The sequence below is a fragment of the Nipponia nippon genome, unplaced genomic scaffold (genome assembly GCF_047370975.1).
Source record: "Nipponia nippon isolate SJK-2023a ecotype South Korea unplaced genomic scaffold, ASM4737097v1 scaffold_13, whole genome shotgun sequence".
Lineage (NCBI taxonomy): Eukaryota > Metazoa > Chordata > Aves > Pelecaniformes > Threskiornithidae > Nipponia > Nipponia nippon.
This window is the reverse complement of record NW_028262324.1, coordinates 16,561,695-16,587,754: the sequence shown is the minus strand read 5'-3', so window position 1 is coordinate 16,587,754 and position 26,060 is coordinate 16,561,695. Positions and strand designations below refer to the sequence as shown.

General features: G+C 62.3%; 1 protein-coding gene across 1 annotated transcript in view; it reads left to right on the top strand.

Moving 5' to 3' along the window:
• The first annotated feature begins 13,993 nt into the window (after positions 1–13,993).
• The window catches only part of NOL4L (nucleolar protein 4 like), a 62,148-nt gene continuing 50,081 nt past the window's right edge, over positions 13,994–26,060 (top strand). Inside the window, exon 1 of the mRNA XM_009471486.2 lies at positions 13,994–14,302. Within this exon, the coding sequence (XP_009469761.2) occupies positions 13,994–14,302 (309 nt within the window). The remainder of the gene's footprint in view (positions 14,303–26,060) is intronic.

Sequence of the window (26,060 nt, the reverse complement as noted above, 5' to 3'; positions counted from 1 at the left end):
CGCGGTGCCGGCGGGGACACGCGGGACCGCGGCTGCGCCTCCACGCCGGCCCCAGCTGCCCACGCTGCGGCGGCTGCGGGGGGGAGGCCCGGCACCGGCTGCGGGGGGGCGGCCGGGCATCAGCTGCGCCCCGCTCCGCTCCGCGCTGCTCCGGCCGGGCCCCCGCTCCCCGGGGAGAGGCGGCGGCCCCGGCCGCCTCCCGCCCGCCGCTCCCGGGCCGCGGCGCTGCCCGCCCTACCTGCCCGCCGCCCCTCCCGGCCCCCCCGGGCCGCTGGCTGCCGCCCAGCCCGGAGCTGCCCCGCTCTCCTCCTCCTCCTCCTCCTCCTCCTCCTCCTCCTCCTCCTCCTCCTCCCGCCGGCGCTGGCAGCGGCGGGCGCAGCCCCGCCCGATCTCACGGGTGCAAAATCCCCTCCGCGGCTTTGCGCGGGCGCGGCCGGGGCCGGAGCGGGGCCGGGGCCGGAGCGGGGCCGGGGCCGGAGCGGGGCCGGGGCCGGGGCCGGGGCCGGGCGCTGCTCCCCCGCCGCCCGCCCGGCGCAGCCATAGCAACGGCGAGCGGCTGCCCCAGCCCGGCGCTGCCGCAGCGCGGGAGGGAGAGGGGCGCGGGGAAGAAAGAGCCCTGCGTTGCGCTGGGCGATCTCCTGAGGGGCTGGCACAAACAAACAGCGACTGGGAGCAACTGGAGCCAATCCCCCGGCTCCCTTTGTAATGCTTTCCGACACAGATTCCCTCTCCATGGCTGACTTTGCAAGTTTCCCCATCCTCTCCCCTCCTCGCACGGCGTCTTTTCATGCGACTAAATTATACACGAGAGGAGGGACATGCTGGAAATTCTAGTGAAAAAATAAAAATGTGCAGGTTTGTGCAGGCGGCTGCAGCCTGGCCGCCTCCGGGGCTCCTGCGAGCGAGGAGGGACAGAACCCGGGCCCAGGTCAGCAGCGCTGAAGCCCTGGATTTTGAAACCACCAAGAAAAAAGCTTTTCCTGGGGAGAGCAGCGGCGTGCGGACCGGGGCTGTGCCTGCGGCGAGCCCGCGGTGGGTGCCGGGACCGCGGCCCCTCCGTGAGCGGCAGCTGCTGTCCCAGCACGCAGCACCCGTGGGGACGCAAGGCGACGCATTCACTTCCCCTGAGAAATGTCTTGTTTAGGGGCCAGTAAAAAATATGCAAATCTGGCAGGGCTGGGCCTCTGCGCCTCCAAGGCAGCCTTCCTCCCCCAGCTCTGCGGAGCGATGGGCGCCAGCCCAGCCAGAGCAGCAGAGGGAAGGGAAAGGCAGAGGGAAGGGAAAGGCAGGGCCGGCGGGAGCGCGGGGGCGGCTGTAGGCTGAGATTTGGGATGCCGTGGAGCAGGACGGGGAGATGTGCACGGGATAGCGGCTCCTCCAGACAGCGGGCATGCGGAGAGGGCTCCCGCTCCCCGCAAGCCCAGGTGGGTGGAGCGTGCTGTCACTTTTTGGTGCTGGGCAAGCCCGGCATCGCTGTCGCAGAATTGCTGCCTGTGCTCTGATGAGTCAGTAACAGCGCTGCCACGTTTTCCTCCTACCAGGCAGCGTCCCGTCGCGGGTCGGTCATGCTCCGCACCGGGACGCTCCCGCACACGCGGTGCTGGTTCGGCTCTGGAGCCGCGTGGGTGGGTGAATCTCCAGCAGCCGCTCTCCGGGGAAGCCCCTCTGGAGCAGAGGGCTGCGCGGGGATGAGGACGCCGACCTGCAACTCGGGCGAGACGCAGAGCGCCTGGCTCAGGCGGCGATCCCACGGGACACGGGCATGTTCCTGTGCCTGCGTCCCACCTCCTCTGCCAGACAATGAAACACTGCCCTCCTTCCCAAGTCGCAGCAGAACAAATAAAGCAAGCGCCATATGGTGCCAAGACACGTTGGAAATGGGGCCAAGCCCAGGAGGTAGGGGAGATGGCAAGCCTCCCTCCCCACGCCAGTCCCCATCCCGAGCTGCAGGCCTTGGGGGAACGCTGCACCCGCTCCCCCTCCCCCCGCAGCTGCTGCCCCGCTCCCCAGGCCACCGGGCACGGCTCCGCTCCTCAGCCGCGGCTTTGCAGTGGCTCACTTGCCCTCCTCCCTGCCTGCAGGCTTGGGGAGCACGGAAACCAAAGCTGTCCCCAAGAGCCCTTCTTCCCGTAAGGGCCGGGCCCGGGACACGGGAGTCACCACTGGACCGGCTCTGGGGCACGGTCAGGAGATAACGCCCTGCCACGGGGCAGCACACGTCCTCCCACCCTTCCCCCCGAATTACAAATAGGCGCCGAAGCCGCAGACAGCGGGTCCCCTAGAGCCCCTGCAGCCCCGGGGCCGGCGGAGCAGCTTCCCCACAGTGCCAGGACGCCACGGCCACGGGACCCTCCTGTGAGCAGAAAGCGGCGGCGATCCTCCCGCCGGGACACGCTCCCGAAGACCTGCGGCTCACGGGTGCCCCGCGTGTTCTCAGGCAAGTCACCTCCAAGCACAGGCACCCACAAGCGAGATACCTCCGAGCAGAGCTGGGCATCCCGACGATGGCTGGGCTTTCAGGGGTGCTGAGCACCCGCAGGTCCCCACAGCCAGCTCCCTGCAGCAGATGCGCGTCCCCCGAGCACCCAGCCCGCCCTGGCCGCCCGAGGCTAGGGCCCGACCTGGGACAGAGCTGCCTCGGGGGCTGGATGTGATGAGCTCCTGGGGGAAGAGGGGCTCCAGGAGCTCCCCAAACTCTACCAGACTCCTGCAGGTTTAGCAGACGCCAGCCTCGGCCGTGCCTGGGGCCCCCTTCGCACGGCCAGCATGGCACAGGGCACGCACCCGCCCCGCCACCCTCATCTGCCCCATTCCCTCTGCAAGGCCCTCAAAGAGGGCAGCGCTGGGCTCGACCCCAGGACTGAATCAAAATTAGGATCTCCTGGAGGTTTTGTAGCCACGGGGCTCAACTCTATCACTTGCTAATGTGAGCGGATCATTTGCACCTGAGTCATGCCGATGAGAATCAAGTAAGTTGTGCAAGCAAAGGAGTTTATTGAATCATACACAAAAATGTAGGGATGATAAGGATCAGACAGGACCCGGAGCAGGCCACAGTTCTCTCCCCGCCATCCTCCTGCCTCATTTAAGGAGGCAGCTCTGCCTGAGGGAGAGTCCCGCCGCCCTGGCCCCCGTCCCTACCTGCCACCGGCCGCCAGCGAGGTGCTCATCCTCTGGAGATGCTCCGCACCCACGAGCGCTTGCGGGGTGCTCTGAGATGCGAAGCGCTGTATGAAATTGTTCTGCATTATTATTTATGGCCAGCGTTACAGATAACGGGAAAAGCAAGGGGCAGCCTTGTCCTGCACAGCCTACCTGGCCTCCTGCGGAGGGAACGCGGCCCCGGCGGAGGGTCCCGGCTGCGGTGCTGCTTGGTGGCCGGTGGCTGCGGAGGTCTGTGCTCATCATGGTCCCGGCTCCGCTCGGACTTCCTACCCCACCACGTGTTGATAAACAGAAAAAAATGTACAATGGATGCATTGAAGTTCATAGTTAAGCAGCGTACAGCAGTGTCTGGTCAGAAGGGGAACTTCTGCGTTATTTTTTGCTCTGTTAATTCAGAGGTGGGAATTGGCTGAAACAAGGACAATCCACAGGACGCAGGGCCGGGTCTGGATTTTTGAACACCCCCAGGGCAGGGTTAAACGCCAGTAGGCAAGAGAACAGCGGCAACAACCAGGAACAAAGGGGACGTGGGTGTTGGGGCAGGCGTGGGTCGCCCCGGCTGACTCCTGGGAGCAGAGGAAGGAGCTGCCGGGAGGTGCGGGGCTAGGGCATGCCCAGCCCCCGGAGACGGGCACCGCTGGGGAAGCACGTGCAGCTGGACGGCGAGGCCGGGGATCCCCGGTGGATCACCAGCGGGCGGCTGGCAGCGGGCTCTGCCGGCGCTGCTCGTGCGCCGGGGACCATCGAGGAGGATCCCCCTGCAGAGCAAACCGCCCACCTTTCCCCAGCGGTGCCTGTCCCCGCGGGACGTACTGGCTGGTCACGGCGCTGGCACCGCGGCTGCGCGCACAGGATGGTGCCCGGCTGCTGCAGGGGCGGGCAGCGTGCACAGCTTGATCCAGCAAGCCAGCGAGCTGCAGGCGTTGGCAGCGCAGGCAGGGAGCCCGGGCAGCGTTGCCGACAGCAGCCTGCCCGGGGGGGAGAAGCCAGGGAGGCCCTGGGTCCATGCCACGACCCAGGGACCTCGCAGCTTCCAAGGCGCCCAACTGGTGCAGGTGGCCCCGAAGGCAATGAGGTTTGCACCAAGGGATGCGTGTGCCCCAGTGCCGCGCCGGCCGCATCCTGCTCATCAGCAGACAGGCCTGGGGCCTGCGCCTGGCAGGAGATATCGCAGGATCGGGCCCAGAGCAATCTGTTCAGATAGAAGTGGGTGGTAAATTAACGGAAATGGGAGAACAACTCCCCTGTAGCTCCAAAGCGGGGCGTTATCAGTGAGCAGAGCTCTAACGAGCCACGGAGAAGGCTGGAGCCCTCTGTGCCATTTCATCGCTGCTGCTGCTCTGTGTCGGATTTCCCAGGAGCCCTGCAGCCTCGGCCTCATTAATTATGCAAATGAAAAGGTGTTGCCAGCGGCCATCCCTAGGTAGGGTCCCTGAAGTTGGCTGACCGCGGCCGCTCCCCTGCGTTTGGGCAGGGAGGGTCCGGGAGCACATCAGGCAGGATGGATGTTTGCAATAATTATCCAGTCATCCCCTTCAAGTGTACTGCAGCCATAGCAACAGACAGATGTTCTGTCCCAGCCAGAGTCCGCAGCGAGCTGGGGAGAGAAGCACAAAAATTAACCCGTTCAGCCCCAGGACGACACAGAATCCGCTTTATTCCGGGACCAGACCAGACTTCAACATCCCGGAGACATTCTAGGAAATCAGGTAAAAAACCAGCCACGCGCCCCCCAAATAAAATCAACAGAAATTGCCCGGAGCTCGCTCAGCCACCGTCTGACACACTAAGTTGAGTGAAGGGAGCAGCATCCCGTGGGCCGGTGGCCTGGCCCTGCCGGGTGCCCCGGTGCCTCCTGGCCCGTGCCGGGTGACGAGCCCTGCTCGTGCTCAGCGTCTCCCAGGGGCGATGCCGCAGGCGAGGCTCTCTGGGGCGGGTGGTGACGAGCCTTTGGGGACACACGGCACCGGGGAGCCTGTTCAGGGACAGCCACGAGCAGTACCCACACCGCGGCCGCAGCGTAGACCACACTGGGCACCCAGCCGGGCAGGGGAGGGGGCGGATGAGCCACACGGACGAGCGTCCGCTGCTCAGTTAACAGCTCTGTCAAAGCATTTACAGTATTCGGAGGTGGGATGCAGCCAGACCGACGAATAGCCGGCATTTCGTTATCCCACTGCCGCACAGGTTTCCAGGATTCAGCCTGAGTCCATTAAATGCCACCCAGAAATATCATCGCAAGGGCCCTCGTGCCCACCAGCACACCAAAAATGTAAACCCAGCTTCTGCTGGGGGCCCTGATGGCCGGCAGCCCTCCCCAGGCACAAGGTCCCCAGCCATTCCTTTAACACTAGCCCTGAAATGTTTTAAGCTACAGGCCGGCCCCCGCCTCCCAGTTCCCTTCGGAAAGGATGGGAGCTGCCCAGCCCGGCCGGGACTCGCCTCTCCGCTCCGGTGCCAGCCGTGCCCAGAGGTCCCGCAGAGGCAGCGGGGATTCCTCAGAGCCCAGAGCAATCCCCTGACCTCAGAGCCGTGTAAACGGGCTCACAGGAAAGCCCCTGGCCAGATGTTTGCAGCTGCAGATGCTGCTGGAGTGCACCCACGGTGAGGGTTTCAAAGGCAGAGGATGGGACTGGGGAGGACAACTCAAGCAGCTGTGCCTGGGGGAACGGCTTACACCGGGAGGAGAGGAGAGGAGAGGAGAGGAGAGGAGAGGAGAGGAGAGGAGAGGAGAGGAGAGGAGAGGAGAGGAGAGGAGAGGAGAGGAGAGGAGAGGAGAGGAGAGGAGAGGAGAGGAGAGGAGAGGAGAGGAGAGGAGCCTCCTCTCGGCTGGCGGAGCAAGGCAACCCACTGCCCTGCACACAAGCGCAAGTGCGAGAGGTCACAGGAACACAGTTTCACTTCCCAAACTGTAAGACTATTTTTGGTTCAGATGATTTCCCTTCTTGTCCTCTGCCACACAGACAATGAGAACTCCAGCTTGCAGAGGGCATCCCGGCTCCTCCAGGCTCGCCTGGCGACAGCTTGTACCGCGGTAGCACAGCCTATGCTGGAAATCTGTGGTCTCCCGGGTGGGTTTTTTCTTCTTTCTCCTGAAGGAAAAAAAACAGAGAAGGGTAAATCTGCTGATCTTGAAACTGAGGGAGACGTGGCATCATGTGCAGTCGCAGAGGATGTGGGCAGGTGCCATCAGACTTCCCCACGCAGCGCTGGAAATGTGGCTCAGTCCTGATCTGCAGCTCCTGCTGTTCCCGTCCCGGGCTCCCACACAGCCCTGGCAGCTGGGCGGTATTTCGGTCCTCACCGCAGCGCTCGGGCTACTGCGCTCCCTCCGTGCTTCTTCCCCCAAGCACATCAACTGAGCGTCCACGTGGTTTGATTCCCAGCCCTTTGAAGCCACGCTGGAGACAGAATAAGAAGGTGGGAAAAATTATTTCCATAAATCCCCATTCAATTTGTAACTCCAGCTCCTCCACTTATGTCAGTCCCAGGCCTCTCCAGAGCGAAAGCCACACCAAAGACTGTTTTGGTGCTGTGACATGGACAGAAACCCAACGGGCTCCGGAAGGAATTCACGCTCTTTGCTGACCGCCCTTAGCTGCTTTGACTTATTATCTGACCTGGATCTAAATTAGGTTTTGATTAAAGTCAAGAATAATTCTACTTGGAAAAATTTCATTGTTTAGGTTCAGAGTTAACAAAAACTACAGGAGAATTAAAACTGCTTTCTCACTTTGGGGACAGAGACCCCGAAGGGACCTTAGATGGCGCCCGGGCCCCCGCTGCGAGCGGCAGCCACGCCGTGCCATGTCATTCATAACCTGACCAAGCTCCGTCTGCGCAGCGGCCGGGTTCCCTCCCCAGTTCTCCTCTGACGTTGCTCCTGGAGAGACTGATGGCTCCGGTGCTTGGTCAGCATCTCCTCGTTTCACGGGGGGGTTTATACACAGTCCGTTTGTTCCTACTCGCTCTTGTGCCGAGGCGGTGCCGTGGCTTAGTCCGTGTCCCTCCCTGGGGTCTCTCTCTTGGTTGTCCACAAACGCGTCTTCTCTCAGCAGTCGTTTTGCTGAGATCGGTGAGCCGAGTCACCTCTGTAAGACGCTCTCCTTTCTCCTGAACAATCCGGCAAACCCTCTCTGCACTGCTTTCAGGCTAAATTCTCTCAATACGGCTAACCAGCACCGGCCGGCGGTCCGGAGCTCCACCAGAGCCTTTATCTTCTCTGTACCTCTCTCGAAATGACTCTCCCAAGACAACCTGGGATCATTCCCCTTTTTCTTGACTGCATCCCGTTGGTGGACCACAGCTGTCCTGTTGGTGGACCACAGCTGTCCTGTTGGTGGACCACAGCTGTCCTGCTGGGGGATCACAGCTCTCCCCTTGGTGGGTCACAGCTCTCCCATCCAGCCTCGGGCAGGTGAGCGTCTCAGATGCAGGCTGTGTGACACACGCAGACTGTGTTTGGTAGGAAGAATAAGGCAGCTCCCGCGAGCGATTCATCTCGCTCCACGACAAGCGTTTAAAGCACCGGGTGAATGGGTTCTGAGGATTCTCCTCGCTGCGCGTTGACTGTAGAGGCAGTTGAGACGCCCAGGTATCGCTGCCTGTCCGGCTTTGAATGCCTGAAGTTACGAGAGCCGAACACTCCTCCGCAGTGACCCCTCAACATTTCTCTATCGTTCCCCAATGCGGCGCTGCCAGCTGCCAGCAGAAGTGGTGGTTAGTAACTCCTGAGCTCACTTTGCGCTGCTCGGTACAAGGCTACGTCCACCCATGGGCTCGGATCCCCCCGCACCCACCCCTCTGCCCACCTCTCTTATCCCACCCAGCAGCACTCAGGGGCATTTGGTAAATGGTTCCAGTTTGGGTCCTCTTCGAGTGCGAATCCAGATGTTGACCAACAAAACCAGCGTAGCTGGGGACGCTGCAGGGCGCCCGCTGGCACGGCGCCTTCTCCGGCTGGGATCTGCGGGGCGCTTGCTGCCGGCCTGCCCTACATGGCTTTTTACACCATATTTGGCCGCCCTCGTTTCCAGCTGATAAACTGCACTGGAAACAGCTTCGAGGAGAAGGGTACTTTCCAGTTATCACTTTCCCATGTAAGCTGTAAACACAGCTGGGGGGTGCCCTGGGTGACGGCTGGGAAGCATCCACCACTGCCACCCCCCATCAGCAGGCAGCCGCCGCCGGGCTAGATGGGAGAGTCCCTGGCACGGTCCCGCCGGGCTGGCGGGGGTCACCGCTCCGCTCGGCCCGGCGCCAGCGCTCCCACCGCCCTGCCCCGGCGGGGCACCGGCCAGGCTCCCGCAGCAGAGGCTCGGAGCAGAGGCCGCGGGCTCGCTGTGCTGGGGGTGCTGGGCGCACGGCGGGGACTGACCGCTGCTGCTGCTGAACGGGACGGCTGTGGGAAACACAGGGAACGCGGGAATACGGCCGAGCTGAATCAGGCCCTCCAGACTGCGGTGCTGCCCCTGCCCTGATAAGCATCGGACACTTCAAAGGAAGGCCCGGGTGCTACGGCGAAAAACTGGGGAAGGAAATATCCTCAAAGGAAGCCTCTTTCTCGCTCCTGACCATCAGTTTTAGGCTTATCCTCTAAAGCATGAGCACTTATCTCTCCCTTCTTTCTTAAATCTGTACCTTCCCAGGTGTTTCTCCTCCAAAGAGGCACCAGGTCCTTTTGCATACACAAACACTCTCTGTGGCGATAAATTCCACTGGTTAGCTGTAAGATGGGTAAAGTTATCGGGTTTTATCAGTCTGGAGGACTCATACTTCTGTTGATCATCCCTTTCTCTTGTACCTTGAGAAGGGACCCATAAGCACGCGCCACGCACCTCCTCCGGACACGCACCGCAGCCTCCCCTCCTCAGCTCCCCTCTCAGCTCGGCTGCCCTGCTATTTCCAATTGAGCATTTTCTAGGTATTACGACCGCTAATTCCTGATTTCCTTGGCTTTATGTATGTGAAAGAATAATCACAAGCCAATACAACAGTCCAGGGTCTGGGGTACCCCTACCTGAAAAAATGTTACAAAGAGAACTAACGTCTAGTTTATATTTGTTGGAAGTTACTAAGAACAACTTTGATTTATATAACATAAACAGCAATGGACCTGGAGTTATCAGGCGTTGGTCTATAGCAAAGCCTGCAGCAGATGCCCTGTGCTGTACGCCACCAGTACCTGTCATCCAGAACCATCAGTTTCAGGTCCAGTGCCACCGAACACGGCCACTTTTTTTTTTTCCTGTCTTTAAGGACAAAATGCATTATAATCTGGCATATTACGAGGTTGCTCATGCAGTGCAAGTTAAACCCTTGTTGAATCCCTGCTGGATTGGGACCCAAAATATTGGCCTGAACACTCAGCCCCTGTGTGAGCGGTCTCCCTGAAATCCTCATTGGGAAGGTAACAGCTCCTGTGTTGCCTGGCCTCGCCTTCCCAAGCCGGGGAACCTCCTGCCCACGCTCTCCAGAGAGTGACCCCCTGGATCGCCCCCATCCTCCTTACCAGAGACACTGGGCAGGCCCAGCTGCTCACACCTGAGAGCAGACGAGCCATTTAACGCAACGATTACCAGACCAAAGCAGGTGGAAGACAGGAGAGACCCCGTCAAAGCAAGGGCTAGCGGGACATAGCTCGCCCGGTCTCGAGGACCGGGAAGCAAAGACATCACCGGTGAGCGCTGCGCGCCAGGCTGAGGTCGTTCACTGGAAATACTGCAGCTGCCAGCAATTTTCTGCAGAGGACAGCCACTGCCGGAGAGGAGACCGCTGAAGTCCTGCCCTGCCATCAGCCATGCCTTCGGCGTGGCTGGAGCACCGGCCTCACCCCACGCCAAGCACGTGTTCCCCCCGAGCAAACTGCTGCCTGTGGCAGGCCCAGGGAGTCCGTGACCGACCGACTGCCACGCGCGGCCCCTCGCTCCTCCCTGAGCCCCCCTCCGCCAGTTCCTTCCCCTTTTCTGGGCCAGACTCAGGCCCTTCAGCTGGTGTCTTACTCTGCAAGGCGTCGTTCATGCCAAGGAGGGGTGTCCATTAACCACTAAGGAGAATATAACGCGTATCACTCTGCCCTGCACTGATGGAGCTAACGTTTGATGGTCATCACGATTTGGCAGCGATAAAACCCAAATTGGTGCTGTTCATGTGAACGTATCCAGGTTCAATGGACACGCAGTCTCCTGCCTCAGCTTCAAACGGGTGGGCTGAGGTAGGAGAAGACTCAGTCCACGCCTGCGGTGGTGCGAGGCCGTTCCCTTTTCCCTTGGCTCCTGAGCGGTTGAACTGCAGGGCGGGGAATTCAGCAATAAGCTCAGCCGGGAGGTCTGACCACGGCGAAGGAGGCAGCACCACCCCGGGCTGGAGCAACCCCTCAGCACAACCACAGTGTCCTTTCCCTCTCTTCCTCACTCAGCGTCTCCTGCGAAGCCGCTGGACTCCAGCGCCGAGGGCTTCCCCGGCAGCCCTGGGCAGCCAGCTGCCACACGCCGCCTCCAAAGCCCGCTAGAGAGCTCTCCAGAAATCCCAGCCAGCCCCACGGCCGCCCCAGGGCCAGCGGGTTCTGGACACCGAGTTCAGCTGGTCACCGCTCCGCGCCGTGCCGGCGGGACGCCCACGTCCTGCAGCAGGCTAAGAGCTGAGCCTGACTTCATCCACAAAGTCTTTGCGAGAAAGTTGCCCGCCAAGCCCCAACCGCGCCGAATATCCTTCTCTTTTCCGCCATTTCCATCCCCCCAACTGCTCCTCGCCGCAGTCCCCCGAGAAAGCCGCGCTTCCATGGCTGACTGAGGCTTGAAAGGATGTCCATCTTATTTTTAGAGGTCAGCAAAAATACTGCAGTGCATTAGCAAGTTGCTGTAGGCATCCTATATTATGTGGTGGAAACCCCAAACTGGGAAGACCTCGTGTGCTCCACAAGTCCCTCTCCAACAGCATCATGTTGGACCCAGTGCAAACTGGACGGTGGCACTGGGAATGTTTTGAGATGTGTCCAGAGCTCCAGCGGGGTAGAAAGGGTCAACATGATTTACAATGGCGTATTTCAAGAATTAATTTCAATGCTCCAGTGTCACAGGCATGCCCTGCTTTCACCATACCCCCGCTGGCATGGCGAACCCATGGCTCAGCATTCAATTCCCCCCTCGGGGATCTGTCGGACGGGCACAGCGCGGCTGGCACGGAGCGAGGGGCGGTGAAGAAAACAGCCCTTCGGCCAGTGAGGTGCCCTCACCTTCCCCCCTGCCACCAGCCCCGGGCGTGCGGCACCGCGGCCGCCTCTGCGCTGGCTGCTCTGCCACCACCGCGCCCTGCACCTCCAGCACCGGCCTCAGCCAGCTCCCTGACACATCAAATTCCTTCCCCAGGTCCTGCATCTACGTCCTCACGCCGCCCTACCGCTGCTGACAATGCAGGCAGCCCTCGGTACGCACCACGGCCGTGCCCCCCGCCGGCACGGAGCAGGCGCGTGGCACTGCCAGGTGAGCATGGAGCACAGGCGTGGCGCTGCCGGGCAGGCATGGAGCACACGTGTGGCACCGCTGGGTGGGCACAGAGCACACGCATGGCACTGATGGACAGACCCAGAGCACACGCATGGCACCAACAGACAGACCGGGAGCACGTGTGTGGCACTGATGGAGAGACCGGGAGCACACGGGTGGCACTGCTGGGTGGCCATGGAGCAGCCATGAGGCACCGATGGCCAGACCAGGAGCACACGTGTGGCACTGATGGCCAGACCAGGAGCACACGCGTGGCACTGCTGCGTGGCCATGGAGCACATAAGTGGCATTGATGGACAGACTGAGAGGACACGCGTGGCACTGCTGGGTGGGCATGGAGCACGTACATGGCACTGGTGGCCAGGGACCACATGCGGAGCACCCATGGACAGACTGGGAACACACATGTGGCACTGCCAGGTGGGCACGGAGCACACATTTGGCACCCATGGACAGACCGGGAGCACACGCGCGGCACTGATGGACAGACCAGGAGCACATTTGGCACTGATGGCCAGACTGGGACCACACGTGTGGCACCGATGGACAGACCGGGAGCACACACGTGGCACTGCCGGGTGGGCATGGAGCACATCCATGGCATCGATGGACAAGGAGCACATGCGTGGCACTGATGGCCAGACCAGGAGCACACGTGTGGCACTGCTGGGTGGGCACAGAGCACGTCCATGGCACCGATGGCCAGGGAGCACACGCGTGGCACCCATGGACAGACAGGGACCACACGTATGGCACCGATGGCCAGGGAGCACACATTTGGCACCGATGGCCAGGGAGCACACGCGTGGCACCCATGGGCAGACAGGGAGCACACACTTGGCATTGATGGCCAGACCAGGAGCACATTTGGCACTGATGGACAGACCGGGAGCCCACGCGTGGCACCGCGCTGGGCACGGAGCCCGCCCACGGCACCGGTGGCCAGGGAGCACACGCGTGGCACCACCAGGAACACGGCACATGCGTGTGGCTGCCGGGGAGAGGCAGAGCCGCAGCTGCCGGCTGGGACGGGCGGCCCCATCGCCCCCCCGGGCCGGCTGTGACCGCCCACCGCCGCAGACCCCTCGCAGCCGGAGCAGCGGGACCGGGGCCCGAGCCCCCCCCCGCCGGTCCCCCGCGGTGGCGGGGCCGCTCAGGCCGCGGGACGGCTGCCCCCCGCCGCAGGGAGGATGCTCTGCCGGTCCCTGCCCAGGGAACGGGCGCGGAGGGCGGGGGCGGCGGCGGGGGGAGCGGAGCGAGGCACCGGAGCCGGGGTCCGGCCTTTGTCTCCCGCTCCGGGGCTGCCAAGATCGCGGCTGCCCCGGGGCCGACCCCGGGGCGGGGTCCGGTTCTCCCGGTTCCTTCGGGACAAACCCCCAACCTCACCGGACAACCCCGATTAAAAAAAAAAAAACAAAAACCAAAAAAAAAAAACCCGCTCCGGGTCTACCCCGACCCTCCCGTCTCCGTTTTCTTCCAGGCCGTTTCCATCGCTGTTCCCTTCGGCGGCTCCTCCCCGGTTCTGCGGCGGCTCGGCAGGTGCCCGCCTCCGGCCCCGCCGGCCCGTCCCGCCGCACACGTGCGTCCGCGCCCCGCCGGTCCTTTGTCTGGGACCGGCACCTGGACCCGCGTCCCACCGACACCCCCTCACCGGTTTTCCCGGGGCGCCCCCCCCCCCCATCCCCGCCCCCCGGCCCGTTCGGGCCGGGGAGCGGGGATGGGGGGGGGGGGCGCCGGGAAAACCGGGGGAGCGCATCCCACCGGCGCAGCGGCGGGCGGCCAGCGCGGAACACGAGGGCCGGGGCGGCGGGGGGGGGGGGGGTAACGGCGGCCCCGGGGCGGTCCGACCGGGGGAGGGGGACCCGACGGCGGCGCGGCCGCTCTAACAGGTGGGATCCCGCTGAGAGGAGGAGGCGGCCGGAGGGGGGCGGAGGAGGCAGGGACGGGCGGGCGGGCGGGCGGAGGGAGGGAGGGGGGACGAGCCGGAGCCGCCTGTGATCCTGTGACAGGAGCGGCTGCTGCTGCTGCTGGCGCCGCCGGTGCCTCCCTCCGCCCGGCTCGCCGGGTCGCTGTCCGAGCCCCGGCGCCCACCCGCCGCGGCCATCCCGCCCCCTCCCCTCCTCCCCGCTCCATCCCGGCCGGCTCGGCCCCGCCGCCGCCCCCGCCCCGCCGCCCCGCAGCCCGTCCCGGGCCCGCACCGCGCCAGCGCCGGCCGGGCTCGCCGCGCCGCCCCGGCTGCCCCTCCGCCCGCTCCGGGACAGGGCGCGGGGCCGGGCGCCGCCGCCGCCGCCGCCGCCGCTGCCTCCGCCGCCGCCGGCCGGGCGATGCCGAAGCCGCCGCTGCTGCTGCGGGGGAGCCGCCCCGGGGACAGCGAGCTGGGGCGGCAGTTCCGGGACTGGTGCCTGCGCACCTACGGGGACTCGGCCAAAACCAAGACGGTGACCCGGAGCAAGTACCAGCGCATCGCCGAGGTGCTGCAGGGGGGATCCGGCTCCGGCGGCGGCTCCGGCGGGGGGGAGAAAGGCAAGTTCCAGTTCTGGGTCCGGTCCAAGGGCTTCCGCCTGGGAAACGGCACCAGGGAGGCGACGAAGATGGGTCAAGTGGTGGTATATGTGCCGGTGAAAACGGGAACGGTTAGTGCGCTCCGTGCCCCGGGGGCTCTGTGTCTGTCTGTCTGCCTGCCTGTCCGTGTCTGTCTGTCCTCCCCGGGGGTGCGGGCGGGCGGGGGGGGGGGGTTGCCCGGGGCGGGGGCGGGCACCCCCGGGGCCCCTGTCCGCGCCACCGCCGCGCCGGCCCTGTCCCGTCAGCACCGGGCGGCCCAGCCCCGCCGCGCCGCCGGCCGCCGGGAGCGCGCATGCCCCATGCGGGGCGCGACGCGGGGCCCGGCCGCTCCCGCAGCCCCCGCCGCTCGCGGGGCACCCGCCGCGCCCCCGCCGCCCCGACCCGCCCGGGATGCGGATGGGGAGAGGCGCCCGCCCGGAGCCTCGCACCTTCCGCCGCCCCCCCCGCCCCCCGTCCCCGCGTCCCCGCGTCCCCGTCCCATCCGGTGCGGCCGCCGTCCCCGGGCGCTGCCGGCGGGGGGGCGGAGGGGGGCGGCGGTGCCCCGGGCCCGCCGCCGTGCACCTGCCCCCGCGGGGGGGCCGCGCCGCCGCCCGGTGCGGGCCCCGCCGCCCCCCCCCCCCCGCCCCGTCCGATCACGTTCGCCCGGCCTTTCCCACCCGCCCCACGGCCGGGGCCGGGGCCGCAGTCAAGGGCAGAGGGCGGCGGGGAGGGGGCGCCGGCCCCCCGCCCCCCCCGCCGCCGCCGCGCCCTGCCCGCCCGGCCGCCGCGCCGAGCGGAGCGGAGCGGAGCGGAGCGGAGAGCCCGGCCCGCTGCGGCTCGCCCGGCCCCGGCGTCCCGCGGCGCTGCCCGCCCCGGCGCGGCCGCTGCAGCCGGTGCCCCGGGGGGGTGCGGGCAGCGGCAGAGCCCGGATCAGGGCAGCCCCCCCCGCGCTGCCCGCGGGCCGCCGTCCCGGGAAACTCCCCCGCCGGAGCCTCATTGTTCGGCGCCCCGCCGGGCCGGCGGCGCGGGGCGCACCGGCCGCCTCCCTCCCTGCCTGCCTGCTGCCTGCCTGCTGCCCGCTGCCCGCCGCCCGCCCCCCCGCCCCGCCGCCGCCCGGGGCTGCCCCGCCGCCCCATTGTTCCCGTCCCGAGCGCTCCGCGGCGCGGAGGGAAACGCGCAACTTTCGCGGCCCCCGGCCCTGCGCGCAGGGGTGCGTCCGGCGCTGCCCCGGCCCCGCCGCCCCCGCCGCCCCCGCCGCCGGGGGGGGGCCGCCCGCCGCCCGCCGGGGCCGGCTCCGGGCCAGCGGGCACAGAAGGGCTCCGGGAGGGATTTTTTTTTTTTTCCCCTCCCCTCCCCGTCCCTCCCCTCCTCTCCCCGCTGCTGCTGCTGCTGCTGCCGCTGCTCTAAAGGGTGCAGTGTTTTCTGTGCACACACAGACTCCAGCATTGATGTGGCTGGAGGATGCTTCCATTGAGGGCAGCCCATCTGTGGCAAATGCTTCTAAACGCACTATTTACCTCCCATCTGGTCTGCCTTATTATTGGGGGGAGGGGGAAGGGTCATTATTTCTCCCTTTCCCTTCGTGGTGCTCAGAGGCGCCTTTCTTTCTCCCCTTGCCGCCCCCCTCCCCCATGCCATGCCCCAAAAAAATTCTTTGCAATTTTTTTTGAGACCTCCTTGCAGCCCTCCTCTCCCGCTCCCCCCCGGAGAGCCCCCGCCGGGGGCGGATTAGGAGCTGTACCCCCTTCCGCAGACCCAGCGCTTCCCCCGGGTCCTCTCCATCCAGCCGGCGACTCTATCCCAGATCTTCCAAATGCTGCAGAGTCATGGTACCCCAGAGAGGCCGAGCCAGACTCCCTCGACCCCGCTGCTAGCTAGACGCCCCCTCCCCTTTGTCCGGGAGGGAGTCCCTGGGGTCAGCAGCTCAACGAGGCCGGCGCAAGCCCGCGTATTCCCCAAGGGCTTCTGCACAGATGAAGTTTCAGCAAGGAGCGTGTCTAGGCCCCCGCGTCTTCCCTGGCAGAGTCCCTGCAGGCTACAGATAGGAGATACACCCAGGCTCCCGTAAGCCAACCAACAAAAAGCAGGCATGCCCTCGGGGGACAGCTGCGTTTTCCGAGGGGCAATACCGCTCATTTCCCAGGGCCCGCCGGGCGTTAGGGCTGGGAGCGGGCGTTAGGGCTGGGAGCGGGCGTTAGGGCTGGGAGCGGGCGTTAGGGCTGGGAGTGGGCGTTAGGGCTGGGAGCGCTTTCCAGAGCCGCTGGCTGGAGGGAAGAGCGGTCCTTGCGCTCCCCAAAGTCCCCCGGCGCCGAGCCTGTAGAAGTTGTTGCCTCCTGGCCCCCCTGTCCCGGCCCTCCCCACCCCAGCGTGCCCCGCTCTGCCGGGAATCCCGTGGACCATTTCAGACAGACACGGTTGCCGCGTTTTGGTTTCGCCTGAAGTGGCTCTCAAATTCAGAGATAACTTGACAGGGATTTTCTTCAGCTCCCGATAATTCAGTGCTCTCCTCGCCCTCGGTGGTTTGGGCTGGGTTTGTGGGTGTATTTCATTTCTCTCATGCACGCAGTCAAATAATTCACGAGGCTGATACCAGCCTCTCGCTCGACAGTAAAGCGCGTATTCTGGTTTAATGCCTGTTCGGCTGCTTTTCCCAAACACTTCTGGAGCGGCGTTTCGGCCGCTTTCTCCCAGCTGTGCTCCTCAGCAACCTGATACGGCGGGTCCTGGCCGCTCGTCCTTCTCCGAGCACATCTGCCGCAGGAGCCCCGTGCTCGGGACCGTCCCACGGCTGAGGAGAGGCAAACGCGCAGAGGCCGGGGGCGGCGGAGGGGAGGCGGGGGCGCGCGCCCTGCGCTGGGTCCGCGGGTCACTGCAGGAGACCCGGGTACCGGGGGGGGGGGGAAGCTGGAAGAGAGGTGGTAAAGAGTGTGTAGAGGGCAGCGGCGGGGATGAGATCTTCCCTTCCCCTGACGGGGCCGGGGCCGCTCCTCCTCTGGGGAAAAATAATAATCCCAAACCCCCAAAATAATAACCCCCGGCAGCAAGCCGGTGGGGCCGTTCCTTTTGGCTTACGCATCCTGAGCTGGTTTGTGTATTTTCTGTGCATCTGTAGGGAAAACATAATTAACGTGTGGTTATTATTTTCTCTCCTGAGTAACTTTCCCTTGCCCTCCTCCAGGCCTCTCATCAGAACAGGCCTAATCAGATTTGGGTGGCTTGAGAGCTGGGACTGTGCACTGAGAAGGGGGCATCTGCCTTAGGTGGTGGTCAGAGCAGATGGTGGTCTTCTCAAAGAATGCACTGGGAATAGGAACAGCAGTGCGGACGGATGTCTGGCACAGAGACTGTTCGGATTGCTTTTTCCCAGATGAACGTCCCAAAGATGCCGGACATTTAACACATACAATTAAAAAAACCCTACGCAGATAAACACACGAGGTTTGGCGGTGTAGGACGTTGTTGTCTGACAGCCCTATTCACGTGCGGGCTGGATGCCGCATCCTTTAGGTCAGGGAGTCGGAACAGAACGCGTTTAGGCTGTACCGGGGAGGAGGAGGAGGGTATCTTTGTGTGCTACTGCAGCACAGACAATGGCTACAGCCCAAAGTGCCCAGATCTGCCCTTCTTTCACGTGGCTGACGCGCGCTAAGGTGCAAACCACCTCGTTATCTGTGGACCGGACCGAACCCCGGGACTGGATGCGCCGCGCTCTCCCTTCTCCCCAGACCTGCTAAGAACTGTGGGAGAATTTGGTCGTGACAAGGTGCGAAGATGCAGTTCATTATAATCTCGTGTCCCTCTTGTCCTAAGCATTTAGCATCATTTAGACAGTCAGTCTCGTACAAACGTAGAGTGAGATGGAGACACAGGGAAACAGCCAGTGCTTGGCGACGACCGGCGATGCAGATGGGTTTGGCTGTAGCGGCAGGGTGTGCAGGGGAGGGTTAGCCTCGGACTTCGGTTCGGGCATTAGCCGCAGGAGCGGTTACGCACGCCCTCTAAATCAATGCCGTCCTCCGCCGCGCGTGGTGGGAGCTCGTCGCAGCTCCGGAGCGGCGGCCAGCCTCGCAGGACAGATCCGTCCTGGCAGCCCGCGGCGCAGGCTGGAGCGCTGCGGCCGAGGCAGGGGAAGCCTGGCGTCAGACCGGCCCTTCGGGGGCCGCGCAGAGGCGCGGGCGCTGGGGGGGCTCTGCAGCGCTGCCCACGTTTGGTTTTGCTTTCCGGCTCTCTCGCTGTCCCCCGCAGAGCTGACACGAGGCGCTGGGGCTCTTGTAGGCGTTACGAAGGGGCTGAGGACGTTCGTGCGGGTGGGTTGCTGTCGTTGCACCAGTGCGGTTCACCTGTGCTGGCTCCCGTGCAGCCAGGTGTTCGAAATGATTGCACAATCGTGCCTGGTGAAACTCCCCCCGGGAAAGGTGCTATCGTGGGGGGAGCGCTGTGAAGAGAATTGGTGGGACCAAAAAGCAAAATGAATGGAGGCCTTTCACCGACAGCAGGGAAAACATCGCATGGGACGCCGGATAAATCTCCCAATACAGCCTATCCCTAAATGCGTTTTAGCTCCAGAGACAGCAAGCGTTGTGATGCGAAAGCCGCGGTGCCAGGCCTTGGGACAGCGCGGCACAGCGGCAGAACGCTCGAGCTGAGACGCCAGGCATGTCGGAAAGATGCTGCTCCAGCAGCTAATAGAGGCTACATTTTTCCTGGTACAAGTACCCTTCAATGCCCATATTCAGCGCCCCAAAAAGCTGCGCATCTACAACCTCTAAGAACATTAGTCAACAGAAGGTTTTCACTATGTGAATAACCACTTAGACTTTCTGTGGGCTTCAAGTGATAAAAAAAAATAAATCAAGACCATTCAGAAGAGCCTTAGACAAGGCAAATGGGCCTGAGGGTATTATCTGAGAAATTGTCCATTACTTCTACAGCACAAGCCTTGCTTAGAGCGTGCGGAGCCTTCACCTGCCGTGAAGCAGCCTAACCCTGAGCGCGCGGGGCGGCGCCGGCTTTGCCAGGGAGCTGAACCCGTGGCCCGTTTTCATTTAGATGTGCACTTCGGAGGCTGGCACGATGCTGGGCCGGGTGCGTGGTCCCATCCAACCCGGTCTAGAGAAGATCTCCCACGTCAGCATCCCTTCCAGATTCAGCTCCAAGTTTGCACAACATCAGCTGCAGTTTTTACTTCTGTAGCTGCTCGTGGTAAGAGTCGCAGCAGTGATGCCCAGTCCTCTGGGCCTGAGAGCTGGCTTAAGCTCACCAGGCAGCAGCAGAGCCTCCAGCACCTTTGCAAGGTGAATTTAAAGAGCTCTGACGATCTGCAGTTACGCAGACTGGCAGCATGAAGTTCCTCACCGAGCCGGGAGCAGGCGATCTGGCAGCAGAGCCCATTTCCAGCTCCTGCCCTCTCCCACCCCTCCGGAACAGCCTGCTGGAGCCGCTTCTGGGGATAAGGGGGGGAAACCAGCATCTCGTTCAGTCCTTGCTTCTTTTCTGCCAAGACTACAAGCCTGATTATAAGGCAGCCCCGCCATGGTCGTTAGCACTGCGGTACGGCACGCGTGGCGCAGCTCCAGCAGGAGATGCCACCATCCCCAGACAGCCTCAGCCTCGGGGACTGGCTTTGGTCCCCGGCGCTCGTGAGACCTGGAGTCGCATCAGCAAAGGTCCCGCATCCCACCGCTCCTCCCGGTCCCGGTCCCAGTCCCCTGACACACCGAACAGTTTCTGAAAGAATAATCTCTCTACCGTCTACGCTGTACGTCCTACGTGATTCCAGAAACATCGACGGCGTTGCTGATCCGAGAGGAACAGCATTTTTCGGATAACCTTCACCTGAAAGTTATCTCCCTCACCCCACAATTGCCTTCAGATTTGTGGTTGGTATTGGTGGGTATTGCTCTGAAGAAGGTGGAAAAGCAAACAAACAAAGCACCGCTCTGCAAGGCCTTGTTAAATGAAGCTAAAATGGAAGGGAAGGGAAGCCGGGTCTGACGAGGAGCCGTTGTTCCGACTCTTCGGGTGACGTCCCACCGTTGCGAAGGAAGAGGGGCCCGAGCGCTCGGGGCCCTGAATTAGCGAGGAGGTGAGAGGACTGGCTGTAGGAGCGGTGTGTAGGCTGCGCTCTCGCCTCTCCCCGCGGGCCGTGACTCAGAGGAGCTTGCTCTGACCGCGCGCGGGCAGGGGAATTCGGTCGCTGAGGTCGGCGGCAGCAGAGCCCCAGAGAGGTGGCTGCGCTCCTTTCAGTGAGAACTCGCTCAAGAATCTCTTTGTCCAAACCGTTCTCAGCAATTATCTCCGCCCAATATCATTCTACAGTTTTGTTTTTGCTGTTACGCTAGGCCTGATATGAGCAGTCTCTGAACTTAGGCTGTGGACAAACAAATGGCAGGGGAACCACGGAGTGGTGGAGGAGCATCGACGGGGTGTCCATTCACCCGGCCCGTGCGGATGCTCTGGGTTCACAAAACCTCGGCTGCATTGCCGTGAGAGAGGAATGCACGTTCATATCCCTTTCTTTAGTGCAAATTAGCAGTTACCTTCCCCGATCTCATATTAGCTGTGCCCGCCTCTGAAGAACTGCATCAAGATGGGCCAAAGCCGCCGCTGAGTTTCGGTGTCTGCTTTAATTAGCTGATTGTAGCGAGGGTAGGTACCTGTCGGCCAAAATCGTCGTCTTTGTTGGAACGCTGCTGCCTTCCGCTTCTACAGCTGGTGCCAAAGAGTAGCCATTTATTTGAGGAGAAAGAGCTGCAGACTGTATGTGCGTGTATATGGGAGCAGAGAGGGAGAGCAGAGGTTTGGCGTAACGGTTTCTTTCCTGCCTGTCTAAGATTAAGGCAGCGGCCGCTGAAAGTTAAGCGGCGGCTGGTTGTGTCTTAGCAGCGCGGTGCAGGGCCCTTCACGGACTGACAGTCGGGAAGCCGGGACGCCGCGTGAAGGGTTCCTCTCTGTCCTTGCTCTGCTTCGGCTCGGCAGCCCAGAGGACGGGTTTCCCTTCCGACAGACCGGCGGAGGCAACGCTCGCGGCTCGGAGGGACCCCTTCCTTGCCGAGAGGGAGGGGGGTTGTTCTGGGGAGGAGGGGGTAACTCGGTCTCTGTGGCTCAGAGTTTGGGCTTTCCAGTTGCCAGATCTGGTGATGGGTCTCTGTTATGGGAGTCTCTGGGCTAAAAATGAATTCAGACTCATCAGGCACCCCCCAAAAAAAGGAGAATAATGTTTGGGACTCCTCTTGGCTTGCATTTGAAGGCGGGATCTCAAAGCAAACCCTGAGTCATCCGCTCACCCACGCTGTCGAGACATCCAAAACCTTCCGGGTTTCGGTGCTGCGAGTACCATCCGCGCTGGTGCCCAGTTACCGACAGGGCGTTCCAGTCTGCAGTCCCGCAGCACTGGGACAAGCAGCCAGCCCGGGGGAGCCGGTCCCTTGGGGACGCTTTTGGGTTTGTCGTTCCCATCGTCGGTTCGGATGCCGGTCGTGCGGCGCCCCGAGCCGGGCCCAGGCGTCTCTGCCGGGCTGGGAGGAGGCCCGCCTGCTCCCGCTCACCTGCGTCGGGCGTTTTCACCCAGCAGAAAGCCCTTGAGCTGGTGACAAAGGTCTGGATGTGGGCTGGAAAGTACAGTCCTGTCTCTTAGCAACTGGTTCCTACCTCTGAGCTCTCGGAGCCGTGTGTGGGACAGAGAGCATCAGTCACGCTCCTGCTGCAGCAGCAACGTGCCGAGGAGGGGATAGGGGATCAGGCCGGCTCCAGCCGCCGCCGAGACGCTTAAAGAAGCTCGGGCATTTCTAACACAAGCGGTCATCTGTGAGTCCTAATCAAAGCTTCGGTTTAATTGCTTTCCTCGTGCCCTTCGCACGGGGAACGGAGCGGCGATTGGCTGGCCGCGGCGGCTGCCCGCCAGCCACCCCGAGGGGCTGCTCCACGCTGCCCCGGCTTCGTTGGTCACAGGGGTGGGGACCAGGGAGGGAGGAGGAAGAGGGAGGACACGGCCCATGTATTTCTAGAAAAATGAGATGTCATAGGGTCCTTCCCTGAACTCCTCTGCACTGCGCTTGGGAATCCCCCGTCCCTCTTACAGACATTTGCATTGCTATTTTCTCTCTCGGTGCTCGGTTCTGCCGTTTCACCCTCGTGTTTCCTCCTCCTAACCAAAAGCAGCTCCTCTCTGGTGAGCGTTTCTCAGAGGCCCCCTTCCCAAGCACTGCTTCATAAACATTTTCACGAATCCTCCGCTTTGTCCTCCTAATTAACCATCCAATTGGCCCCCAATGGAGCCTTCACCTCTCCTGTGAAGATCCTGCTTGCACAGATTATAACCTGTCAGCTGCCAATTTATTCCTCACGCAGAGGGCAGGTTATATTAATTGTCTGCCTTCCCTGCCCCGTTTGGTTTGCCCTCCCTTTCTTCGGCTCCCAGCAGCAGCCCTGTTTGGGGACACAGACTCACAGAAAACCGAGGGGACGCCGATGTGGGGCTGCCCGGCGTGTCCAGCCTGCGGCGGTGTGGCGGTTAGAGCAGATGCGATGGGATGCTGCTGGTCTGTGTCGGACCTGGCAGAGGGGTCTCTGTGGATGGATTACCATGGCGGAGTGTTAGAGAACACTCTTGACTTCTGCTCCCCCCCAGGTAGTCTCAGTCAAGAGCTCGGAAAAATCCACTTGGCCGTCCCAGGTTAACGGGGAGTCCCTTCTGGGCGTTATTTCCAAGTCAGAGCTCAGATTGTGGAAGAGTTGGGGTCCACCTTGTGTGGTTACGGTGGAAACATCCAGAATGCAGAGGGGGTTTACCTGAGTGCCCGGAGGGACGTAGCAGATTTCCATCAGCGTCTCTCCCCGGCGCCCCCCCGACTCCTGTGTAGGACCTCCCACCCTTGCAGAGCCACGCGTGCAGCCCAGAAGAAATGCGTGCGGGGACGGTAGGCGCCTGCTCTCACCAGGGCGGCTGCCATGTGTTGTGCTGGGTTCATGTCTTGGGAAAGGAGGCGATGGCGTCCAACGTGGCCGTCATGGTTCGGCACCGTCCACGTTTAAGGTGCGGTGTTCTTGAGCTCAGTGTGCGCTCACGGGGAGCAGCTGCAAGCGATGTGGTGGCGCTCGGGTGTAAAGCGGGGGATCGGCGTTTCCAGGCTCTGGCGCCAGGGACAGGCTGTAACGAAGCCACCGCGGCACGGCATGGCATGGCGCGGCACGGCTCGAGTGCTGCAGTGCCCTTACCTGGCCAGGAGGCTGGGTTTTGGGAGGGGAGGGCGTGCAGGGGTTTCACCCCCCTCGAACGGCTGCTGAGCTGTCAGCATTTTCCTAGAGGCACATCTTGCTGCTCCTGTGGGAGTCGCCGGCTGTGGCCCACATACTCGGAATTGCCAGGGAACAGGGAGCTGACACCAGGACGCCATGCATCCAGGGCTCAGACTCAGCCCGGCCTGACCTTGATTCACTGTAGCATCATTTGTAACTTATTTTACATAATTTTGCTTGCCACTGATGAGCTGAACTGCCGCTGCTGCTCTGTGCCTCCTCCTCCTTAGTTTCGTTTTGACATCACCGTGTCCTCGCTGTGGGTACGGTGACGTCGCACGGCTGCCCTGACACCGCTGGGTCTGTTCCCGGGAAGAGAGGGGTCACCTTGCTGTGACAGGTAACCTCCCCCCTTGTTACAGCGCCCTGTCCCCCTCCGACTTGAAAGATTTTGCTTTGGTGGTGATCTTTACTAGATTAGCGCCTTGGCGCTGTGGAGATTGCTCACGGTGATAAGTTACTTCAAGAAAGAGCCAGCTCTAAACATGTTCTGAGTTTGTCGTACAGCGATATATTTTCAATATTTTTTAGATTTCTTTCAGGATGCTGTGGAATATAAACGGGCTTCTAATTCTAAATGCAGCCTACCGTTCTTCCCCCCTTTTCCCACCCCGGCAGCGTGCCCCCCCAAATCACCTAAACCAAGATCCAAATGACATTAAGCCATTGCTAGCCATCTTTGCAGATTTATTGAGAAAACCCAACACTCACATTTTAACGCTACCTATTTCAAAACAGTAAAAAATACCGCAACATTATAACAATCCCCAAATCATAATGTCCGTGATACCTTCCTTGCGAGCAAGCCGCGGCGCGACACTTCTCCGGCACAGGTCACGGCGCGCCGCAGAGCCGAGCCGGGCAGCGCTCCCCAGTTGGCGGGCGGGCAGACGGCGGCCGCGGGGCAGCTCAGTCGGTGCTCTGCTCCCGAGGCCGCGGCAGCCTTTCTCACCAAACCCGAGAGAAACGGCGCTCCGATGGCAGCTTGGGCTGCTCCGCGGCACCCCGTATTCTGTTACCCTTGGAAGAGCCTGCGCGCCCGCCCTGTAACCCTGCCCGCAGGCAGGGCAGCGCAGGCAAGGGCAGTGCAGGCAGGGCAGCGCCGGCTGCCCGCTCGTTCCTGGCAGGTGGGCGCGGGGTCACGTTTATTGGGGAGCGCTGCGCTTCCCTCTGCGTGCTGGATCCGGCTGCTCCTCCGGCTTCCCCTGCCGGCACGCAGCCCGGTGCTCGCAGGGCGGCAGCTCTGCTCTCCTGCGCAGTGCAAAATGTCCTCTGCCTCCCGGGCAGCGCAGGCAGCCGAGCAAGGCTCTGAGCAGGCAGCCGAGCGAGCCTCTCTGCTTGCCGGGCTTCTCCTCCCTGCTCCAGGCAGGCGCGGGGTGGAGGGCAGCCCCGGTCCCCATCCACCGGACCCCGCGCCCACCCACCTCCCCTCAGCGAGGCGCCCCGCAGCCCACCTGGGCCCTCTCCGCAGCTGGAGGCAGGGCTGCCATTTCCAGGCTCACCCCTCCCAGGCCGCCGTTGTTTCATTCCCAGGCCTGGGAGCCGGGAGAGGAATAAGCCGAGTTCAGAGCAGAGGCCTGGACCTATCTCGATGGCTCAGCTGCGGCTGCTGAAAGAGCAGCTCGCTCGGAAGAGGTGCCTGTCCCCTGCCGAAAGGCATACACCTCAGCTCTGTTTGCCGTCTAAAAATAATGCGCCCGGCTCCCCCTCACCAGGAAGTATTTACTTTGAAAAAAAAAAAAAAAAAAAAGTATTGTGTACAGTTCTGGGTAAAGAAACAACGCGAAGGCACCCAGCGCAGGCTGGCGGCCGGGGCCTCGGGCACGCCGGTCCGCCGGCTCCTGGCCTGAGTCAACAGGGAGCTTTGGGAAAATGCCTTATTCTTCGTGCTTTGGTTTCCCCTGGAGAAATCAGCCCTCCTGGGCTGGAGCGAAGCTCAGCTGGTCAGCGGAGCCGGGGCCGTTTTTACTGCAGTAAGTAGGACTGTAGCTGTGAGCGCAGGATGGGGCTTCGTGTTCGCTTGGTGGTTCGTGCAAAAGGCCATGAATGCCCAGCACAGAGAAACGCCATCAACATTTCAGCAACCTCTTTTCCCACATTTTTCAACCAAAAACGATCAGAAAAATTTCCCAGCAAAATATTTCCAGGAGAAAAAAGAGCAAAATCTGTGAGCGACAGCATTTCCCATATTCTTCTGATGGGTTCTTTTTATTATGAGCAATACAGCTGATATTGTTCTCAGCCGAGCATTTCCCCAGTGCCTATTTCTAAGGCACGCGCTGTGCCCGTGGCATGAGGGACAGGAGGAAGAGGGAAGTTCGAGGAATCTAGCTCTTCTTTCTCCTCGCAGCATTAGCAGAGGCAGCCTGCTGTGGTTTAACATATCCCCCGCAAAAGCTGCTTTCATCCTACACCTAAATACCATGAGGAGTGAACTTCCTAAAGCCCTGGAGAAGTCTAAATATAGAAGCCAATCAAGGGCTGACTTCCCAGAGATGAGAAGTACCAAGAACAGTTTCTTGATCAAAAGTTGTAAGAGTCCATATTGAAATA